This window comes from Gopherus evgoodei, chromosome 11 (assembly GCF_007399415.2).
Source record: "Gopherus evgoodei ecotype Sinaloan lineage chromosome 11, rGopEvg1_v1.p, whole genome shotgun sequence".
In the NCBI taxonomy this organism is placed as follows: domain Eukaryota; kingdom Metazoa; phylum Chordata; order Testudines; family Testudinidae; genus Gopherus; species Gopherus evgoodei.
In genome coordinates, this window is record NC_044332.1 from 64,106,485 (window position 1) to 64,127,407 (window position 20,923).

The 20,923-nt window shown below is 46.2% G+C and overlaps 1 protein-coding gene across 2 annotated transcripts in view; it reads right to left on the minus strand.

The window, feature by feature from the left end:
• The window catches only part of GPR39 (G protein-coupled receptor 39), a 123,424-nt gene extending 114,184 nt beyond the window's left edge, over positions 1-9,240 (minus strand). For both annotated transcript variants that reach the window (XM_030580776.1, XM_030580777.1), the window contains exon 1: positions 7,814-9,240. In XM_030580776.1, the coding sequence (XP_030436636.1) occupies positions 7,814-8,681 (868 nt within the window). In that variant the 5' untranslated portion in view covers positions 8,682-9,240. The remainder of the gene's footprint in view (positions 1-7,813) is intronic.
• Positions 9,241-20,923: the final 11,683 nt, after the last annotated feature.

Genomic DNA, 20,923 nt, shown 5'->3' on the forward strand with positions numbered 1-20,923 from the left:
TACACCAAGCTTGTACGAAAAGTTCCTATTCCTGCTTGTTAAAGAGCCCGGGAGATATTTGACATTATGGTTCTTCTGCAATAGCAGGGAGACAGCTGAGCTGCTGGCATGCCGGGGGCACTGTATCCTATGTGTACAGCAGAGCTGGCTCTGTTGGGTTGGGAGAGGATCAGTAGATCTGTTTGCGCACAGATCCTTTTACAGTCAGGGGAGAGAGAGAGAGAGAGAGAAGGAGCTGCAGCCCCTACTCCAGCCAAACCCTCAGTAGCTGCTGCTCCCAGTTGTATGTCTACACTGCAATTAGACACCTGCTGCTCAACTATGCCAGCTGACTTGGGCTCACAGTCTGCAGGGCTGTTTAAATGCAGTGTAAATGTTTAAGTGTGGGCTAAAGTCAGGGTTCTGTGACTCTCTCACTTCATAGGATCCTAGAGCTCAGATTCCAGATGGAGCCTGAATATCTACCCTGCAATTAAATAGCCCCTTATCCCGCGCCAGACACCTGTTGCTGGCCCATGCCAGCTAACTGCAGCGTAGACATGTCACGGAGTGTGGGGGAGTCCGGCCCTGCACCCCTCTTCCTGGGACCCACAGTGACTCTCGGCCAGCCAGTAAAACAGAAGGTTTATTGGACAACAGGAACACAGGTTACAGCAGGGCTTGCTGGCACAGTCAGGACCCCTTCACCGAGTCCTTCTGGGCTTTCAGGGTGCTTGGATCCTAGCTAGGATACCAAGAATTCCACCCACACAGCCCCAAGCCCAAACTCCAACTGCTTCCCTCCTGCCACTCCCTTCTTTTGTCCCCTTCCCGGGTAAAGGTGTTGACCTTTCCCCTCCCTTACCTAGCTCAGGTTACAGGCTCTGGCATCGTCCATCCCCTAAAGTCCTCCTCTGCTCTCCCACTCCCCACACAGACAGTACCTACTGCATCACAAGACATACCCTGAGAAGCTACATAGCTGCTTCATGCTTCAAGCAGGGGATACAGATTTCCCATCAGCTGGCCCATCACTTTGATACTCCTTTCCACAGCAGAAAAGAGGTTATGACCACCACAGATCTCAACATTTTCAGGATAGAGAAAGATAAGAGTCTGTACTGACAAATGTACAATAAATGCCTAGACATGTCCATGCAGTGCAAAACCACCTTTGGCACTTAGCTGGGTCTTTTATCATCATTTTAGCTTTTGGCAGAAAGGCCCAGAGCTGAACAAGCTACAGCCCCACCTGATCGCAGATGGATTGAGTGTTGTGGGGAAGCTTGCACTGCTGTTGCCTAGGTTTATCCTCCATTTATTCTTGTTCTACCAGTCCAGCACTTTTCCTGGGCACAGGTCTGAACATGTAACTAACTAACTAACTTCTGCTGCTGTAGATGAAGCAAGAAGTTTAAACATAAAATACTGCACAAGCGGTATATACAAAATGACATTGACAGGCAATAGATAGATTTCCTCACTGCTCATAACACCAGGACCAAGATAACCATCCAATAGAGATGGACTTTATAGCGATGTTTGCAGTGAACAAGGAAGCACGGTCAATTATGAGTCATTTAAGCAAAGTCCACACAATATCAAATCAAATTCTACTCGCCTTACTCACACAAGTAGTCCCATGGAGGAAATGGAGTTTCCTCATATGACTAAGAAGAGAAGATTCAGTTTCCAAGTGATTAACACACACACAGGCGAGGACAAAAAAAGTTGCTTGCAAAAAACCAGTGCGTGTGCGTATCTGAAGTGCAAGACACTTAAGTTGGGCTGTCTAAGCAGTGAGGTACTACAGCACTTATATCCACTGTGACATATGAAAGGAACAGCACTGTGCCACTTAACAGTTACAAGTCAATCCCCCGACACACTGGGGCAACTTCGCCCAGATATCAAAGGATTCCACCAGGACTGTGTGCCCAAAATTGCTGTTGTGGCTCCCACACCTCTCCCATCCAGACTGCCAGCCTAGTTCTTGAGTCTGGAGGAAGAGGAGTGTGGCCAGATATCCTGGCACCACAGTAATTTCCAAATGCCTGAGCAGCCCCTTTAGATCTTGGAGTAAATTAAAGGACCCTGAAGGCCTAGGGTTAAGACTAGCCCAGACTAGACCAGCACCGCAAGAACTGGGGAAGACAAAAGTGGTTTAAATCCACCTTTATACCATCTACCACCAGAGCTGCTTCAAGTGTTCCTCAGTCACAGTCCAGAATCCGGACCATCATGTGAGGATATTACAGATCGGGCTGAAGAAACTTTTTGACCTGAAGGCCACATCTGGGTGGGGACAGGGCTGGTGCAAGGAATTTTTGCGCCCTAGGCGAAACTTCCACCTTGAGCCCTCCCCCATCCCTGAATCCCCACCCTGAGGTGCCCCCTCCCCCCATGCGGCAGCTCCCCCCCTCTGCCCTGAGGCGCCCCAGCTCACCCCTACTCTGCCTCCACCCCAAGCATGCCGTCACTGCTTCACTTCTCCCACCTCCCAGGCTTGCGGAGCCAATCGGCTTAGGTGCTGCAAGCCTGGGAGGCAGGAGAAGGGAAGCAGCCACGGCGTGCTCAGGAAGGAGGCGAAGCAGGGGTGAGCTGGGGCAGGGACTTCCCTTGCGTGCCAGCCCCCCCTTACTTGCTGCAGGCGGCCCTCCCCGAGCTCCCTTGCCTGAACGCCCTCCGCCTAAATGCTGGCGGTGACCGGGGCAGTTGAAGATCTGGTCGCCGCGGAAGAAAATGCTGCCCCCCAAATCCTAGCCCCCTAGGTGACCACCTAGGTCACCCAAATGGTTGTGCGGGCCCTGCATGGGGATATTGTATGCAGGGCCATGAATGTAGGACTAGGGTAGGGTGCAGGGGGGAGTGCAGGGGGGAGTGCAGGGTGTGGGAAGGGGTGCACTGTGCAGGATGGGGCTCAGGGCAGGGGGTTAGTGTACAGGGGGAGGTGCAGCGTGCAGGAGGGGGCTCAGGGCAGGAGGTTGGAGGAGTGCAGGGCGAGGTCCGGCATGCAAGAGGGGGCTCAGGGGTTGAGGTGCAGGAGGGCTATGGCAGGCGGGTTCAAGGATGAGGGCTAGGGGGCTCAGGGCAGGGGACTGGGATGTGGGCTCCAGCCCCTGCTTACCTCGAGCGGTTCTGGGGTGGCAGCAGCATACAGCGAGGCTAAGGCAAGCTCCCTTCCTTCCCTGGTCCCATGCTGCTCCTGGACGTGGCCAGCATGTCGAGCAGCGGCTCCTGGGGGTGGGGTGGGGTGGGGCGGGGCAGGCAGCTCTGCTGCACGCTGCCCTCACCTGTGGTACAACCCCCAAAGCTCCCATTGGGCACAGTTCCCCAGTCCTAGCCAATGGGAGCTGCGGGGGCAGCGCCTGCAGGCAAGGGCAGCACACGGAGCCCTCTGCCCCCCTTTCACCTCCCCCAGAGGCCGCAGGGACATGGTGCTGGCCACTTCTGGGAGAGGCGCGGGGCCAGGGCAGGCAGAGAGCCTGCCTTAGCCCCGCTGCGCCACGGGACTGGCAATCCCATGGGCCAGATTGAAAGCCCTGACGGGCTGAATCCAGCCCGCAGGCCGTAGTTTGCCCTCCCCTGTTATAGACTATCAGACTGAAAATCAGACAAGCATCATGACAATATGAATCAAATTTCTGCTCTCAGTTATAGTAACAGAAGAATTTGGTTCTGTACATATTTCAGTAGTATCTACCTTTGTATTCTCCCTCAAACACATGCTTTCTCTAGGCTATGACTGTCCATTCCCATCTGCATCTTGATTCCTTCCCGCAAATTATCTACTAGATTCTGAAGTGATACAGGAAATATTTTCTCACTGTCAACATTCCCAATTTGTTTTCATTATTGCCAAACATGGCACAATAATATGGCGCTAAAAAAAAGGCATCCATTTCTACTTCTGTGTTTTTCTACTTAAATCTACCAAAGATGAGAAGAATGTATGAATTTCAGTTTTGTAGAAGTTATCACTTTTAACAACTAGAGAAATAAAATGCTAGATTGTTTTTATTGCTGTTAGATGCTCAAAGACATCTTGCTATACGCTGTCATTTACATTTCACATTTAATGCGAAATATGTTGGAAATGAGCAAATATTTGTTTTAATTTGACTCATCTGTTAAATGAAATACAAAGAGGGCTGCTATATCAACATATTTAAATTCAGCAACTTGTAAACAATTTATATGTTTGTTTCTTCTTGGTTAAAACTGCCTTCAAGCATAATTCTTATGAAATCCGCATATTAAATTGCATTGTATTATCTTTATGGATGCAGGCCATGATTTTTTCCTCTTCAGTTCATTAATTTATTTCCTAACCCAAGTTAATTAGTGAGACTCATATTTTTAAGAGCCATTTGAAATACATCGTAGAAATCATTTCAGGAAATTCATGAAAGCATTTTCCAACACCGGCAGCAAGCTGGTCACACACAGAAAATGTTAGATACCAGTGGCAAATTCCTTTAATATTAAGCACCAATCAATTGCTTTCATTTAGCTTTTAGCATTGGTCCTGACCCATTTCCAACTGGACAGTCAATGGAAAAATTAAGAAGTAGAGGTAGGGACTGTGAGGCTGGCAAACCAGGGGCCAGCTCTTACCAAGGTTTTAGGCCTCGGCCAAGCACTGAAAAATTCATTGCTGGAATACTGTCTGTTTCACGTGTGTATCAGCATGGTTAAGATGGATATTGAACTTATAACCATGGGTTTAGTGTTTAGACTTTATGAAATGCTTGTAAATTGCTGCATGCATTAATCTCACTTAGAATATCTGTAAAAAAAATGTTTGCTATGAAACCATAAGCCCTCTCAGCAGGGTTTGTCTCCTGTTCATCAAGGCTACCAAAACTAAATGGGCCATTGTGGGACATTACAATACAAAGACTGTGTTAATTGCCCCTTAACAAGCATGAAAAGGCTCCATACAAAAAAGCTCAACCCAGCAGTTTGAATTCTGAAAGAAGGAAATAAAAATAGCGGATGAGAAAATTTTTCATCTTTTGCTATTGAGACTCTCCGAGGGCTAGAGCTATGAAACAGAAGCAGAAATCCCCAGGGTCAATCTGGATTAGCCCTAAAAGATATTCAGCGCTGACAGATTACTACAACTCTCATCTTTTGGCACTACAGACTAACTGATTTGTGTATATAATGTTTGCTTGTTTTAACCTGTAATAAAGTTCTCATTTCTTTTCTTAATCCTTAGGATTAAGGATTGGCTACGTGTTGTCTTCGGTGTGAGATCAGAGGTACAATTTGACATGGGGATGAGTGACTGGTCTCTTGGGACTAGCAGCAACCTGAATAGTGTGTGATCTTTGGTGTATACCAATGAACCATTGCTAAATCCAGCTTGCCTGGATGGCAAGATAGACTGGAGTGTCCAATGGGACTGTCTGTGACTCCATGGTAAGGCTGTTAACAGCGCTTGAGGAGGATACACTCGTTACTGAGTTGGTGAAATCTAATAATAGAACACATCACCCCTTTGGGGTGTCTGCCCTGAGGTTAGGCACTCAAGGTTGTAAACCAGTCCAGACAGAGTGACAGGGGATAAATGGGAAGAAAAGCCACAGTAATTTAGTTTCCCCTCTGCACCCACATAGAGATTATTGCAGGATTGGGGCCTTAAACTGGACTTAAATGTAAATGTGGACAATTTGTGAGGGGAGCAAGTTGCACAGATATCTGAAAGGTCCCACTGTAACAAAGACCTTAAACAGCAATACCTTCTCTCACCCTTGCTCCATGCATTGCCTTCCATCCCAGAAGGCAGTTCAAATAAAACAGCTTACATTTAAGTGGCTCTGTATCACATTTATACAGTGCCTTTCATTCCAAATGATCCCAAAATAGTTTGCAGTATCATTAGAGAACCACAGTAACCAAAATGTTTCTTCTCAAAAAATGCACTTTAGACACAAGGACCAGACAAGTGTTTTGACAAAATAAAGCATGTGGCCTGAAGCTTAATTTCTCACATCTGAATCCTGCAGAACACTTCATGCATGTATTTGGCCACATCTGTTATCCAATACTTTTAATCTGGTTACTGAGATGTAATTACAGGAGTTAGGTTAGACCTTTTTAATTGGGTCTGCAATTTTGACCCAGACATAATGCAGAAAGGGCCAGAGAGAGACCGGGTCTCCTTTCACTATAGCTAGAATTCCTGGTTATCCATTTATTTCCCCCTATTCCATAGACCTCTAGAAAAGGCTTGGTGGGCTGTGGATAACAACGAGACTATGGCTAGCTAGGAGAATATAGGACATTCAGTATTAATCTTTGCAAGGTTTTCTAAGTGGAAAAGCCTATTTGCGTCAACCCCATTGCTGAGATATCAGAGTGCCAAAAAGCTGCACTGAAATCCTACTTTGTCCATTAGCTTGTTCATTTACCATAGCCACTATTGTATTAAGCAAGCCAGCAAAATGAGGATTTTGCTGTAATTCAAGCAGGACATGATTAAGAGCACCTCTAACACCCTCAACTGGAGGTGGAGGCTCCATGGATCACAGCCTGGAAAGATTCCAAGTTGGTGAAATGACAACTTGATTAGTCCTAGGGCTGGTCCACACTACGGGGGGGATATCGATCTTAGATACGCAACTTCAGCTACGTGAATAACGTAGCTGAAGTCGAATATCTAAGATCGGATTACTCACCCGTCCACACCGCGCAGGATCGATGTTCGCAGCTCTTCCTGTTGATTCCGGAACTCCGTTGGGGTTGATGGAGTTCCGGAATCGATATAAGCGCGCTCGGGGATCGATATATCGCGTCTAGATTAGACGCGATATATCGATCCCCGAGCAATCGATTTTGGGTAGTCTGGACGTGGCCTTAGTCTGACAAATGTGGCGAGAGAGATCAGAATCAGACGTAATTCCAAGGTTATGGGCCTTCAGATAAGACCAGAGGGAAAAAAGCAAACAAACCAGAGCAACAGCAACCTGTGAGACCAAATGAACTCTCCAGCCTAGTTTCAGTCAATCAACATTCAAATTATACATAGCAACAATTGACAAAGTTCAGCACAGGTAGCAGGACATGCATCAGAATTGGCTGAGATTTAGATCTTGTGAGACAACACATTTTTGCAACAGCCACATATTCAGGAATTTAAGGGAAAAAAATGGCAGCAGGAGAAGAGTTTGACATCAAGTCACTATCCCTCTGCCCTGCCAACCAGACTAACACTGTATACCACAGTGGAGGCCAGCTTCATTTGTCCACAGGGAAAGAAACACAGAGTAACCAGGCAGCATAAATACAAAAAGTAAATTGGATTTTACTTAGTGACCTACCTCCCTCCCTCCTCATTGCTTTAACGTGGTAGAACGTTAATAAGACACAGCCCAAGGAATCAGTTTTTTTAAAATATATTACTTAAAATGTAAAGGGTCCCTTTAAAAAAAAAAAAGAAAGAAAAAGAAAAACTGGAATGAAAACACCCAGCCTTGGCCTTTGCGTAGAAAGCCAAGGGTTGCAGATGGTATGAGAACTGTTCATCTGGGCATGGCCCTCAGTTGTGCCATTTGAGAGACACTATTCATTTTCAGTCCCACATTCTACACCAGCTTGGGGTCCCGTCACTTTAACAGTTAAAGTTATTTTCATCAAGAATGAAGAACTACAAAAGTGAGGAAATCGAGTGATTTATTCAGCTGTATGAATAATTTTCTTAAATTCTGGGGCCTCCGTCATTTTGGACCTGCATCCCATACTTCAATACACATTTGGGCCTTGGCAGATGAGAGAGAGATACCTCTTAAGTTTCTTCCCGACCCCTACAAATAAAACATGCCCTTACCTAGGAAGAGGATGGTCTGTTTCCTGGAGTTCTTGCTCTCCATGCTTTCATTTTTCCGTAGATACTGCTCCTGGTGACTTTGTACCCCCTTAACCGTCACAGTCCCATTCTTGAGGATCATCAGAGTTTTCATCATGCTGCGGCACATGAAGGCCACTGATGTCAGCACCACAATGTACACAATGAAGGCGCTGAAGATGCTGGACTGGAAGACAGTCCACTTGGAAGCAAGATTTGTACATATAGTGACATTGTGCTTCAGGTTAGCCCAGTTGTGTCTGGAGGTAGGTGTGACACAGGCAGTCACCCCTCGGTGACCTTGGACAACTTCTAGGGGGTATTCAGTGCCCATTGCAAAGAGCAGGGGCAGGGCCACCAGAATGGAGATGACCCAGACAAAGGCAATGAGTATCTTGGCCTTATGGGGTCCAGAGGCAGCCTTGAACTTGAAGGGGTGGCAGATGGCAATGTACCTCTCGAAGCTGAGGGTGGCCACGTGCAGTATGGTGGCATAGCTGCAGGCCTCGAAGAGGAAGCAGTACAGTTTGCAGGCTACGTTGCCATTTGGGGTGGAGAAGGGGCTCCAGATAATGCTGAAGAACTCCACAGGCATCCCCAGCAGGATGACCAGCAAGTCGGAACAGGCCAAGCTCACCATATGGTCAGTGACCTCTTTCTGCAGATAGCCTTTCCTCTGCAGCACTTTGGTGGTCTGGATGGTGATACTGTTGCCCAGGATCCCCGCGACAAAGATAAAGATGTAGATGAAGGCAAGAGTGATCTTGATCCACAGCGCAACCTCAAACTCTGGGACATGACTGTGATCAATTACATGAGAGCAATTTGCCTGGCTACTTTGCTGCGCCATGACCAAGTCCAGGAAAATACAAGGAAAAGTAGGGGGGCGGGGAGGGAGAGACTGCTTACCAACTCCCTCCAATCTTCAAAGTAAAGCAGTAAATAGATTCCTCTTCCTCCTTTCACATTCACAAGCTGATACAAGCAGGCTACAGTGAAAGGGACTCTACAAGCCACACCTGACCTGAATCAAAGCTGGTTTGTTAGTTACAGAGACTGTGTCAATAATCCAGCACAGACCTAGTGGGGAGGAGAGAGGGTAGTTCTCAGCATGCATTCCACTTTTCTTATGATAGATGAAACAAATTTCCTTTCATTCTTCCTTCTCCCCTGAAATCAGTTCTATTTTCTCAAACACTCCAGACAATGACCTGCAGGGCTGTACCTCTTCCATCCACTGCTGTTATCTGCTGCCTTGCAGAGCACACCTTGCACCCAGGCTTCCACTACCGCAAACTTGGGGATGACATAGGAGTTTGTGCAGCTGCTCTCGTTTAATATTAACCTGTGGCTGAGTCAGAGACAGGATGTGGTCACTAACCAGCAGTCAGGTGGGTGGGGGGGGAAAGTGCAACAGCCTTTCCAAACAAGCAGCCTCCACTTCCTGAAATCAGATACCTGGTGCTGTAACAGGCTTTTACCCTGAACCTACCAGCCTGGAGACAAACAAAGGTGGGGTTGGTGTGGGAGGTGCACACTGGAGAGAGAAGATTCATTCACTAGCTTCCCTCTGAGCAGGATTCAGGCTTTTCTTCTATACTGATTTTAACCTCCTTTGTTGCTCTGCTTTTACATTCCTTTTAATCAGCACATTCCTCGTGGGTGATTGTGATGCAGCAGAGCAAAATAAAGTGGGCCTAAGCCTCCCTTCAGGTATAATTTCATTGACTTCAATGAGGCTGGCTTGATTTACGCTAGCTGAGGAGCCAGCCTGATATTTTGATTGCAGCCCTATATGAACAAATAGTTTTCTTAGTGTAAATAAATAAATTACTGGTGATGAGGCGATGGATTTATAAAATACCTATTTAGAATGTAAAGGGTGTTCTAACAAGTTTTAAAATAAGTCAAACTCTGGGCACAAACAGATTAATAGTATCTCTTTACATTGCCATTTTTTCCCCCTGCTAGATAAAAATAATACAGATAGGGATCCTAATCACACTCATTCCTTCCAATAATCATGACTGGCAGGGATTAGACTGTATTTCCCTCTTCTCTGCCTCATCCCAGAGGGACTGAATTTAATACACTCTTTAGTTTTAGTTTCACACCAGGACACTAAAGGCTCCTGAAGTAATCCCTGGGGCCATTGATTTAGGGGGGCTGTATGGGTTAGGAGAACTTCACAGTACAAAGCAAGTTGTTTTTCCCAAAACGGCAGAATAACTTTAGCAGCTGTAATCATGTAAAGTCCCGTATGATGAGCTGTTCTAAAACTAAATCCAAGATAAGTGGGTTCAAACAGTAATTTTTATTAACTAGACAAGTTCAGGTCACATTTTATCTCAAGATAAAATAGGAGCATTAGAAAAATATTTTTAAGCAGTGTCCTCATATTCAGTAGTTATCTCTACACCTAGGCAGCCCAAGTACATAATGAACAAAGGATGCCAATAACTAGATAATCAGCACCTGTTTCAATGGATTATTTATGCAGTCCTGTTTCAGGGAAACCACCTCAAACCTTGCAGAACTTCAAGCCCTGTAGCCCCAGTCATCTTTCCTTATGTTTGATAATTCAAATTTGTTCTGCTCAGACAAGCTTTCTATTATTACCCAATTTTTTTCACTTAATTTTACTTTATAAAAGTGTGAACAAAGATTACATATGCATGACTGAATCATGGAAATGAAACTAATTAAAATTTGCTGCTTACCATCAAAGGGAGGAAAGAGAGCGAGAGGGGGTCCAAGAGGATTAGATCTCCCCCTTTTTCCACACCAATTATAAAATGCATATGCAATTTTGCAGTTTTCAATATTATCTTTAGAATATACACAATGTTTATTAACTCCCTTTATTAGAGTTGTAGTACCACAGAGGGAATAGGAGTGGAAAGAGAATATTTCAGTGCCCATAAAGTGAGACCATAAAAAAGATGGTACACAGGAACTGTCATATTATATCAGAACAATTGTCCATCTAGTTCAGGATCTTCTCACGAAGGTCTGAAATACCCAACATGGATAATTATGCAATAATATATCTATAAGGGAAGAAGGTATCAGAGGGTAGCCGTGTTAGTCTGGATCTGTAAAAGCAGCAAAGAATCCTGTGGCACCTTATAGACTAACAGACATTTTGGGGCATGAGCTTTCGTGGGTGAATACCCACTTCCTCAGATGCATGTAATGGAAATATCCAGGGGCAGGTATATATATGTGTGCTAGCAAGCAAGCTAGAGATAACGAGGTCAGTTCAATCAGGGAGGATGAGGCCCTGTTCTAGCAGTTGAGGTGTGAAAACCAAGAGAAGAGAAACTGGTTCTGTAATTGGCAAGCCATTCACAGTCTTTGTTCAATCCTGAGCTGATGGTGTCAAATTTGCAGATGAACTAAAGCTCAGCAGTTTCTCTTTGAAGTCTGGTCCTGAAGTTTTTTTGCTGCAGGATGGCCACCTTAAGGTCTGCTATAGTGTGGCCAGGGAGGTTGAAGTGCTCTCCTACAGGTTTTTGTATATTGCCATTCCTAATGTCTGATTTGTGTCCATTTATCCTTTTCCGTAGAGACTGTCCAGTTTGGCCGATGTACATAGCAGAGGGGCATTGCTGGCATATGATAGCGTATATTACATTGGTGGATGTGCAGGTGAATGAACCAGTGATGGTGTGGCTGATCTGGTTAGGTCCTGTGATGGTGTCGCTTGTGTAGATATGTGGGCAGAGTTGGCATCGAGGTTTGTTGCATGGATTGGTTCCTGAGCTAGAGTTATTATGGTGTGGTGTGCAGTTACTGGTGAGAATATGTTTCAGGTTGGCAGGTTGTCTGTGGGCAAGGATTGGCCTGCCACCCAAGGCCTGTGAAAGTGTGGGATCATTGTCCAGGATGGGTTGTAGATCCTTGATGATGTGTTGGAGGGGTTTTAGCTGGGGGCTGTATGTGATGGCCAGTGGAGTCCTGTTGGTTTCTCTCTTGGGTTTGTCTTGCAGTAGGAGGCTTCTGGGTACACGTCTGGCGCTGTTGATCTGTTTCCTTATTTCCTCGTGCGGGTATTGTAGTTTTGAGAATGCTTGGTGGAGATTTTGTAGGTGTTGGTCTCTGTCTGAGGGGTTAGAGCAGATGCGGTTGTACCTCAGTGCTTGGCTGTAGACAATGGATCGTGTGATGTGCCCGGGATGGAAGCTGGAGGCATGAAGGTAGGCATAGCGGTCGGTGGGTTTTCGATATAGGGTGGTGTTAATGTGACCATCACTTATTTGCACCGTGGTGTCAAGAAAGTGGACCTCCCGTGTAGATTGGTCCAGGCTGAGGTTGATGGTGGGGTGGAAACTGTTGAAATCATGGTGGAATTTTTCCAGAGTCTCCTTCCCATGGGTCCAGATGATGAAGATGTCATCAATGTAGCGTAGATAGAGAAGGGGTGTGAGTGGACGAGAGCTGAGGAAGCGTTGTTCCAGGTCGGCCATGAAGATATTGGCATATTGTGGGGCCATGCGGGTGCCCATAGCAGTGCCACTGATCTGGAGATATATATTGTCATCAAATTTGAAATAGTTGTGTGTAAGTATAAAGGCACAGAGCTCAGCAGCCAGTTGTGCTGTGGCATCATCAGGGATAGTGTTCCTGACAGCTTGTATTCCATCTGTGTGTGGGATGTTTGTGTAGAGAGCCTCTACATCCATGGTGGCTAGGATGGTGTTTTCTGGGAGGTCACCAATGCATTGTAGTTTCCTCAGGAAATCAGTGGTGTCGCGGAGATAGCTGGGAGTGCTGGTGGCATAGGGTCTGAGTAGAGAGTCCATATATCCAGATAGTCCTTCAGAGAGAGTGCCAATGCCCGAGATGATAGGCGTCCAGGATTTCCGGGTTTGTGGATCTTGGGTAGTAGATAGAATAACCCTGGTCGGGGCTCTAGGGGTATGTTGATTTCTTCTGGTGTTAGTGTAGGGAGTGTCCTGAGTAGATGCTGTAGTTTCTTAGTGTATTCCTCAGTGGGATCTGAGGGAAGTGGCCTGTAGAATTTGGTATTGGAGAGTTGTCTGGCTGCCTCCTTTTGATAGTCAGACCTGTTCATGATGACAACGGCACCTCCTTTATCAGCCTCTTTGATGATAATGTCAGGGTGGTTTCTGAGGCTGTGGATGGCATTGCGTTCTGCACGGCTTAGGTTGTGAGGCAAGCGATGTTGTTGTTCCACGATTTCTGCCTGTGCACGCCGGCGGAAGCATTCAATGTATAGGTCCAGGCTGTCATTTCGACCCTCAGGAGGAGTCCAAAGGTTGGTAAGGGAAGATTCTTCCTAACCACAGATGGTTGTCTGCAATATGAAGGTTGATAGCTCTCATATATTTTATTCTAATTAGTGTAGCAGTAGATTTTATTATTATTCACATGAATGTCTAATCTTTTGGGGGATCTTATTAAGCTCTTTGCCTTACAAATATCTTGTGGCAATGAGTTCCACCGGTCAATTTTATATTGTATTCCAAATTTTCTTTTATTATTTTAAAATTAATTTCCATGGATGGACCTTTGTTCTTGTATAAGAAGAAATGGTTCTTCACAGTACCCCGTTGATCTATGTGCTGCTCACTTGGTTTTGCTCAACATTGCCTAACGTGCCCAACTGTATTGCTAACTCTTGCGATTTTATTACAACTCTTATGCTTTTGGGGCAGGGGAGTTGGGTTTTTTTTCACCTGTCTAATGAAAACATGATGAAAGGCTGTAACTCATGAATCTTCCCTTACTCAAAATGGCCACAATCCCTTATTACTATCAATGGGACTGAAACCAGCAAGAGGGTCACCATTTCCTTATAGTCTATCTGCAAGGGGAGGGGAGGCTGCCCTTAATTAAGAAATTGGCTGCCATCTCCCACTGTGGGCTAATCTGATTGTTTTTGAGGGTCTTACTCATGATTTTTGATGTCTTGAGGTTAACAATACTGGTCGTCAGTCATCCATCTTGTGCAGAATTCCCCATGTGTAAGATAGCATTTCTTTCCACTGTTAGCACACAGCAGTGCTGGAATGAAGGTAATGTAGGAAGCTCAAAAAAAATGATTATGTCCACGCAAGGTAGATGCAGATCTGACATTCTACCTGCAGTCTGCTCTCTCCATAGGCCAGGTAACATTAATTCCTGCAATGTTCAGAGATGACACGGTGGATGGAGATCAAGTGGTTCTCCCCCCACCCCCCACTGAGTTGCCTGCCAGGGGTGTGGAGGAAGAGGGGCTCTGTCCTTCTCTCCCTGCACTCTCCCCTTCCCCATGGTACATTTGGCCGCTCTCTCTGGCAGCCGGGCAGGGAATTGGATGCAGCCACTTCTTCCTGAGAGAGCCTGTTTAGGAGACAGTGGCAGCCCACTCCCTGCCCTGGCTCGGCTGCTGGGATGGGGGCGCTCCAGCTCACTCGGTCCCTGTCCCACAAGCAGAGCCCAGGATGGGGGCATCCTACTGCTGCCCCAGCTGCTGGGGACAGGGGCCAAGCAAGCCAAAAACATGGCAGGAACTGGGGCAGCAGCAGGCTGCCCCCCACCTGGGCCCTGCTGCAGGGACAGGGACCGAGTGAGCCAGAGCTCCCCTCCTCCCACTGGCAGCCAAGCCTGGGCAGAGAGTGGGCCACCGCTGTCTCCCAGCCAGGGAGGCAGAAGTGGCTCCATCCTGCTCACTGCCTGGCTGCCAGGGAGAGCAGCTGAATGTTCCAGGGGGTGGGGGAGGTGCAGGAAGAGAAGGACCGAGTATCTGCCACTCCCGCAGGCAACATGGGGCAGGAACAGCATGGTAGCCCAGGGCTGGGAGCAGGAGAGGGGGTGCCATTGGGCAGGGGAGACCCATGGGCTGGTCACATGTCCTCCCCTTTAGATTGTGCCTCCCCCCACTATGGGGAGACACCAGTCATCTATTTGGATTTGTTTGATAAGATACTACCAGTAATGCGCAGGGAGGGCATACAAATACATAGATAGGTAATACAGATTATTGTGGCTAGAGTAATGCTTATGTAAATAGTTCTTCTATGGTCAGCTTTCTGCTTTAATCCCTGAGTGACTTTAGGGCAAGTTTATACTACATAATTAAGTCGACCTAGGTTGCATCAATATACCACCACCACAGTAATTACATTGCTTTTGCATATCCCCACTATGCTCCTTGTATTGGTGGTGTGTGTCTCCACCAGGAGTGCTTGCATCAATTTAACTGTCAGTGTGGGGCATTGTGGAATGGCTTCGAAAAGGCAGCAACAGTCGCAGTGTTCACGCTGACACTGCATTGACCTAAATGCTACATCTCTTGCAGAGATGAAATTATCAAGTTGGTGTAGTGGGTGTGATGGGTTCCCCCCTGCGTGCCACCTGGAACTTGGGTACCACTCAGCCTTCCTGAACCACCAGCCTGGGCTCCCTTTATACTGTACTACTGTGACCAGACTGCCAAGCCCTCTGCTAGGCTCCAGTCTGCACCTTCTCCAGCACACATACAGGTAGGGACACATCCAGCTGCAGAAACACACAGACACTGTAATCAGCTCTGCATGAAAAGGCTTCAGCTAAGGAACTTCCCAGCCACTTAGGCACTCACCCCACTCTGGAGTGTAAACCCAAAATTATACCCTCTTGCACTGCACAGTGAACTGTACAGCATAAGCTCATGAAATTTGCCCTCTCCCTCAATGCGAAGAGAATATACAACAGCTTTCTGCCCCAAGTTATAACTCCCGCACACTGGGTTGTGATAAAGCAAAAACAAATTTATTAACTACAAGATAGATTTTAAGTGGTTATGAGAAATGGCAAACAGATGAAAGCAGATTACCGAGCAAATAAACAAAATGCAACCTAAGCTTAATGTACTAAAGAAATTGGATATGAGTAACATCTTCTCACCCTAAATGATGATTTAAGTGAGTTGCAGAGATTCTAAAGGGGCCAGCTGCCCTTGCTTGAAGCTTAAAAACCCCAGGTATTCCCCTCTAGCCTGAGTCCAGCACTTTCCTCCAGTTCAGTCCTTGTTCCTCACATGTTTCCAAGAGTCTCCTTTGGATGGGGAGTCAGTGAAGAACCTCAATGATGTCACTCCCCTGCCTTAAATAACTTTTGCATATGGCAGGAACCCTTTGCCTCCAAGTTGGTTCCCACACCTTTCAGTGGAAAAACCAGAGGTGAAAGTTAGCCAGTACAGTAAGACCCAGTATGCCGTGCCGGACCAGACCGGCTTCCCCAAGCTGGCGATTTAAAGGCCCTGGGGCTCCCAGTTGCAGCCAGAGTGCCTGGACCTTTAAATCTTGATTTAAAGGGCCTGGGTATTTAAAGGCCCTGCCTCTTCTGGTTGAGGCCGTGCCCCCTGCTCAGGACTCCAGCATACTGGTAAGTCCTTTAAGTTACTTCCATCCCTAGGAAAAACACTGGTGTTCCATGATGGAGTCCAGTATCAGGTGATCTGGTCACATGCTCCTGTGATATCATAGCAGCCATGACTCAGAGGCTGTTTGAAGCATCCGCAGAAAGGCTCCCCGTTGGGAGATAAACTTCTTCGAAAGGCCTATTGTTTTCTCTAAAGGCCCTTCCCAACCAGCCATCTAGACTTATTGAATTCTGCCTAGTGGGCATTCCCCAGGTGTAAGCACATTTTCTAATAGATGCACAGACAATGTTCCTAACTTCAGGATAATTATATTCAGATGATCATAACCTTTTTAATGATATTTCACATGATGTGTCACAGTGGGTGAGTTACATCAGTGGGAGCTACATTTTTAGTGTAGATGTTTAATGAGTTAGGTCAACATAAACTGCTTTAAGTCAACCTAACTCTGTCGTGTAGAGCAGGGCTTAATTCTGGAGAAAGTTGCTTGATTGATAGCTCGGGTAAGCAAAGTCTTCTCTCCCACATAATAGGTATTGCACAGGTAGTTGCAGTGCAACCTTTCTCCCATGCTGCTTGGCAACGCATCTAGGAAGTGAAAGGACATAGCATTTTGCATGCCATTCAGTTCTTGCCCAATCTGCTCTCTTGTTAATGGGCCAGTCCTGCAAAGAGTTCACAGGATCAGACCTCCGAGTGTGGTAGTTGGTAAAAATTGTAAATGGGAACTGATCTAGGAACAACAAACTCATCTGACAAATGCCGTCACATTTTATGTAAATTATTTGTAGATTAACCTCTTTCAGTGTGCAGGGATACTATATAGTTACTGGCTCATAAGTACATTTTTTCCCAGATGTGTAATTCCAGGCACACTGATTGGTTATGGGTGCCCAATTTGCATAATAATTATATGGTTATTTCTCAATTACCATACACTATACTAATCACTGTGTTCTGAATGGCTGACAGCCATTATTAGATTTGCAATCTCTCTGTAGAGTTTTTCTCAATAGCCATGTTGTGAATATGCAAATCTGCCCTAATTAACTCTAATAACTCTGCTGTGATTGGCTTCCATGTTCAAGGTGCTTGACAGAAACACCTCATCTCCTCACTTCGTCTGGCTTAAAAACTCCAAAACTTGAATGAAATCTCAAAAGCAAAAAAAGTGAAGATGTGAAAGGCTTTTTGTTGGCTTAAGTTTGAAATATTTCTGACCCATGTTGCTCTCCCACCACACGTTTTCTTTCCACATCACAGCAGGCCTCTTGTCCTACAGTATAGTTGTCATGTATTTGTCTCTCATTTGTTTGCAGAGGAAGAATCTCAGCCTTCCCCAATTCACCTCTGCAACAGCTAAACAAATTGATACTACAGTTAATCTGAAGGCAAGAGTCATAGGCCATGTCTACATTAAGAGGACTATAGCAGCATAGTTATAGTTGTAGCTATGCTGGCATAACCCCATAGTGTAGATACAGCCTACACTGAAGGAAGAGTTTTTCTGTCACTGTAGGACACAGGGCCGGCTCCAGGTTTTTTGCCACCCCAAGCAAAAAAATAAAAATAAAAAAAAGCTGGAGTGCTGCCACCGAAGCAAAAGAAAAAAAAGCCGCCCACCCCAAGCACATTCTTGGAACACTGGTGCCTAGAGCCGGCCCTGGTAGAACATCACCTCCCTGAGCAATGATAGCTAGGTTGACAGAAGCATTCTTCCATTAAACTTGCTGCATCTACACTGTGGGGGTTAGCCCTAAAGAAAAGCAATAGATTACATCACTCCACAAGAGTTCGCGCATACCAGCAGAGTGTGCACAGCATGGACAAAGAGGACCACGACAGCACTACTACCCCAGAAGAATTCTTCTTAGGAGCAATGGACAACATGGCAATAGAGGATGATTGGACTATCAATCTGAAAACAAATGGGACATTTATTGATTTTTAGATTGTACACCAGTGCACAAGCCAATCATTGCCAAAAACCCTGTTAGTAACACTAAAAGAAAAGCCATGGGTAGAAGAAGATAAATGTATAAAACTCAGGGCTTATAGAGGTGAGTTTATCCTCACTAAAGGAGTATGGGAACAGAATGTATAGGTAATAAATTGGAAAAGATACAATTTGTAATTGTACCAGGGGAAAAAACAACCAATATTGAATTAAAAGTGTATCAAGCCCTTGATTTTATCAAAGTGGTGCACTCATTGGATGGACTGGGGAATCAAATTGGTTGAGTTTCAGGATGTCTTCCGCGGAATAGGGAAACTCTCAGAGTGCAGGATAGAGGTGAAAGAGAAACCACACCACTATTCATGCCTCTAGGAAAGTTCCTCTGTGCCCTAAGGCAGAGGTTAAAAGATGGAGCTGGATAGGCCCACTGCTCTGGGAATTATAGGGCAAGTTGAAGGACCGAGTGGGTATCCTTATTGGTCATTGTATGTGGGCGGGGAGAATAGAACTCTTTGCTTAGCTAATTTTTTTTTGTATATGCATATGTAAAAAGGGAACATTTCCCACGATCTATAAAGGGAGAAATCTGGGGCAAAATGGCTAATGCATCATCGGAGGTCTGGCAGGTGCCTTTAGGAAAATAGAGCATTCATCTGCGTATATTCAAAATACAACAAATTTTTGATGGTACAGGGAGCACTAAGGTTTTACATACATGATGTTTTGATTTAGTGGAAAAAACAGTAGAAGAGCACAGTCAGAGGCTCTGTGCAGCTTTGGAAAGAAGCAGAGCTGCTGGCAGGGATGGTTGCAAGGATGCTTCGCTCCCGAGGCAAAACTTCTACCTTGCGCCTTCCCCCCTCCTATGCCCTCGCCCTGAGGTGCCCCCCCCTACAGCAGCTCCCCCCCCTCCATCCTGAGACACCCCCCTTGCGGCAGCTCCCCATCCCCCACCCTCTGCCCTGAGACATCTCCTCTCGCCCCAGCTCACCCCTGCTCCACGCACAAGCATGAGCACCCCGAGCACTCCATGGCTGCTTCGCTTCTCCCACCTCCCAAGTTTGCGGTGCCTAAGCAGATTGGCGCTCAAGCCTGGGAGGCAGGAGAAGTGAAGCAGCTCACCCCTGCCCCGCCTCCTCCCCAAGCATGCCATGGCTGCTTCACTTCTCCCGCCTCCCAGGCTTGTGGCGCCAATCAGCTTAGGCGCCACAAGCCTGGGAGGCGAGAGAAGTGAAGCGGCCATGGCATGCTCGGGGAGAAGGTGGGACAGAGGTGAGCTGGGGCAGGGGGTTCCCCTGCATGCCACCCCCCCTTACTTGCTGCAGGCGCCCTCCCCATGCTCCCCTGCCTCAGCTCCCTCTGCCTATATGCCGGTGGTGACCGGGGTGGCCAAAGATCCAGCTGCTGGGGTCGCTGCTGAAGAAAATGGCGCCTCCCAAATCCTAGTGCCCTAAGCAACCGCCTAGGTCACCTAAATAGTTGCACTGGGCCTGGCTGCTGGGCTAAAGCAAAACAAATAAAAATGTAAATGCTGTGTAATGGAAATAACATACCGGGGAGAGAAATTAACACTGCAATGCGTACAGGTAGATTGCAGTAAGATTGAGGCCACTGGCAACATTCCTGCCCCAACAGACAAGGAATGGATACAAAGATTCCTTGGAATGGTGAATTACGTAAGGAAATTTCTACCCAGTCTAGCTTCCCAAACCAACAACATGAGAGTGCTACTGTGCAAAGATGTCTAACAGTCATGGGATGGAAATCTTAATCAGGAGCTTGAGAAACTGAAGCAGTTAATTAATGAGCCCAAATACTGTGGCAATAAGTGCAAAACTAAGTAGTTCATGGTGCATTCCAGGAGGGTATTGGCTCAGTTCTCTTAAAGTAATATGGTCAAAACTGGAGACCAGCAGCTTATGCATCATGGATGCTAACAAAAAGCAAGTGCTAATACACTCAGAAAGAGGCTTTTGTCTTAGTCCAGAGATGTCAAAAGTGTCATGTCTTCATTTATGAGATTTGTGCATTAACTGCCACTGACCATAAACCACTTATTGCCATTGCCGTAAGGAAGCTCCCCACACTCACCTGCCCTCTAACTATACAGAGGATATTTTTTTCCAGTTTCAAATGTATGACCTGAAAATTGAACACAACCTGGGAGAGATTTGGTGGTCACGGGTGCTGGAACAATTTTTACCATGGGGGTGCGGAGAGCTATTGAACCAAACTGTAAACCCTGTATATGATGGAAACCACTTCAAGCCAGGGGGTGCAGCAGCACCCCCAGCACCCCTAGTTCCAGCACCTATGTTGGTGACTGTAGATAAACAGTCTAGAGCATTTGACCAAGTGCAGTAGCGCAAAGTCCAGAAATAGATGTACATATCAATCTGATTTAAAAAACAAACAAAAAAACGAAGACCTCTCTGGTCTCAGAGAAAATTTGGACACTGATTGCTAGAGGTACTGCTCAAGAGGAGACCCTGCAGAAAGTAATTAAGACTGTTAGCACAGTGTTGTTCAGACGGCATATTCCCAGTTTACAGTATAATCAATAGAAGAGGGATTCTCAGTCCTAACTGAAAGGCACCAAGATGGTGTTTCCTAAGATGCTAAACAAAAATATGTCACAAAGAATACAGGAAGATGTTTACTGATTGAAAAATCTAAGAGATGGACCAGCAATGTTTTACACTGGTTTAAAATGAACAGTGCCATTGAAGATACGGTTAATGCTTGTTGCAAATGATAAACATAC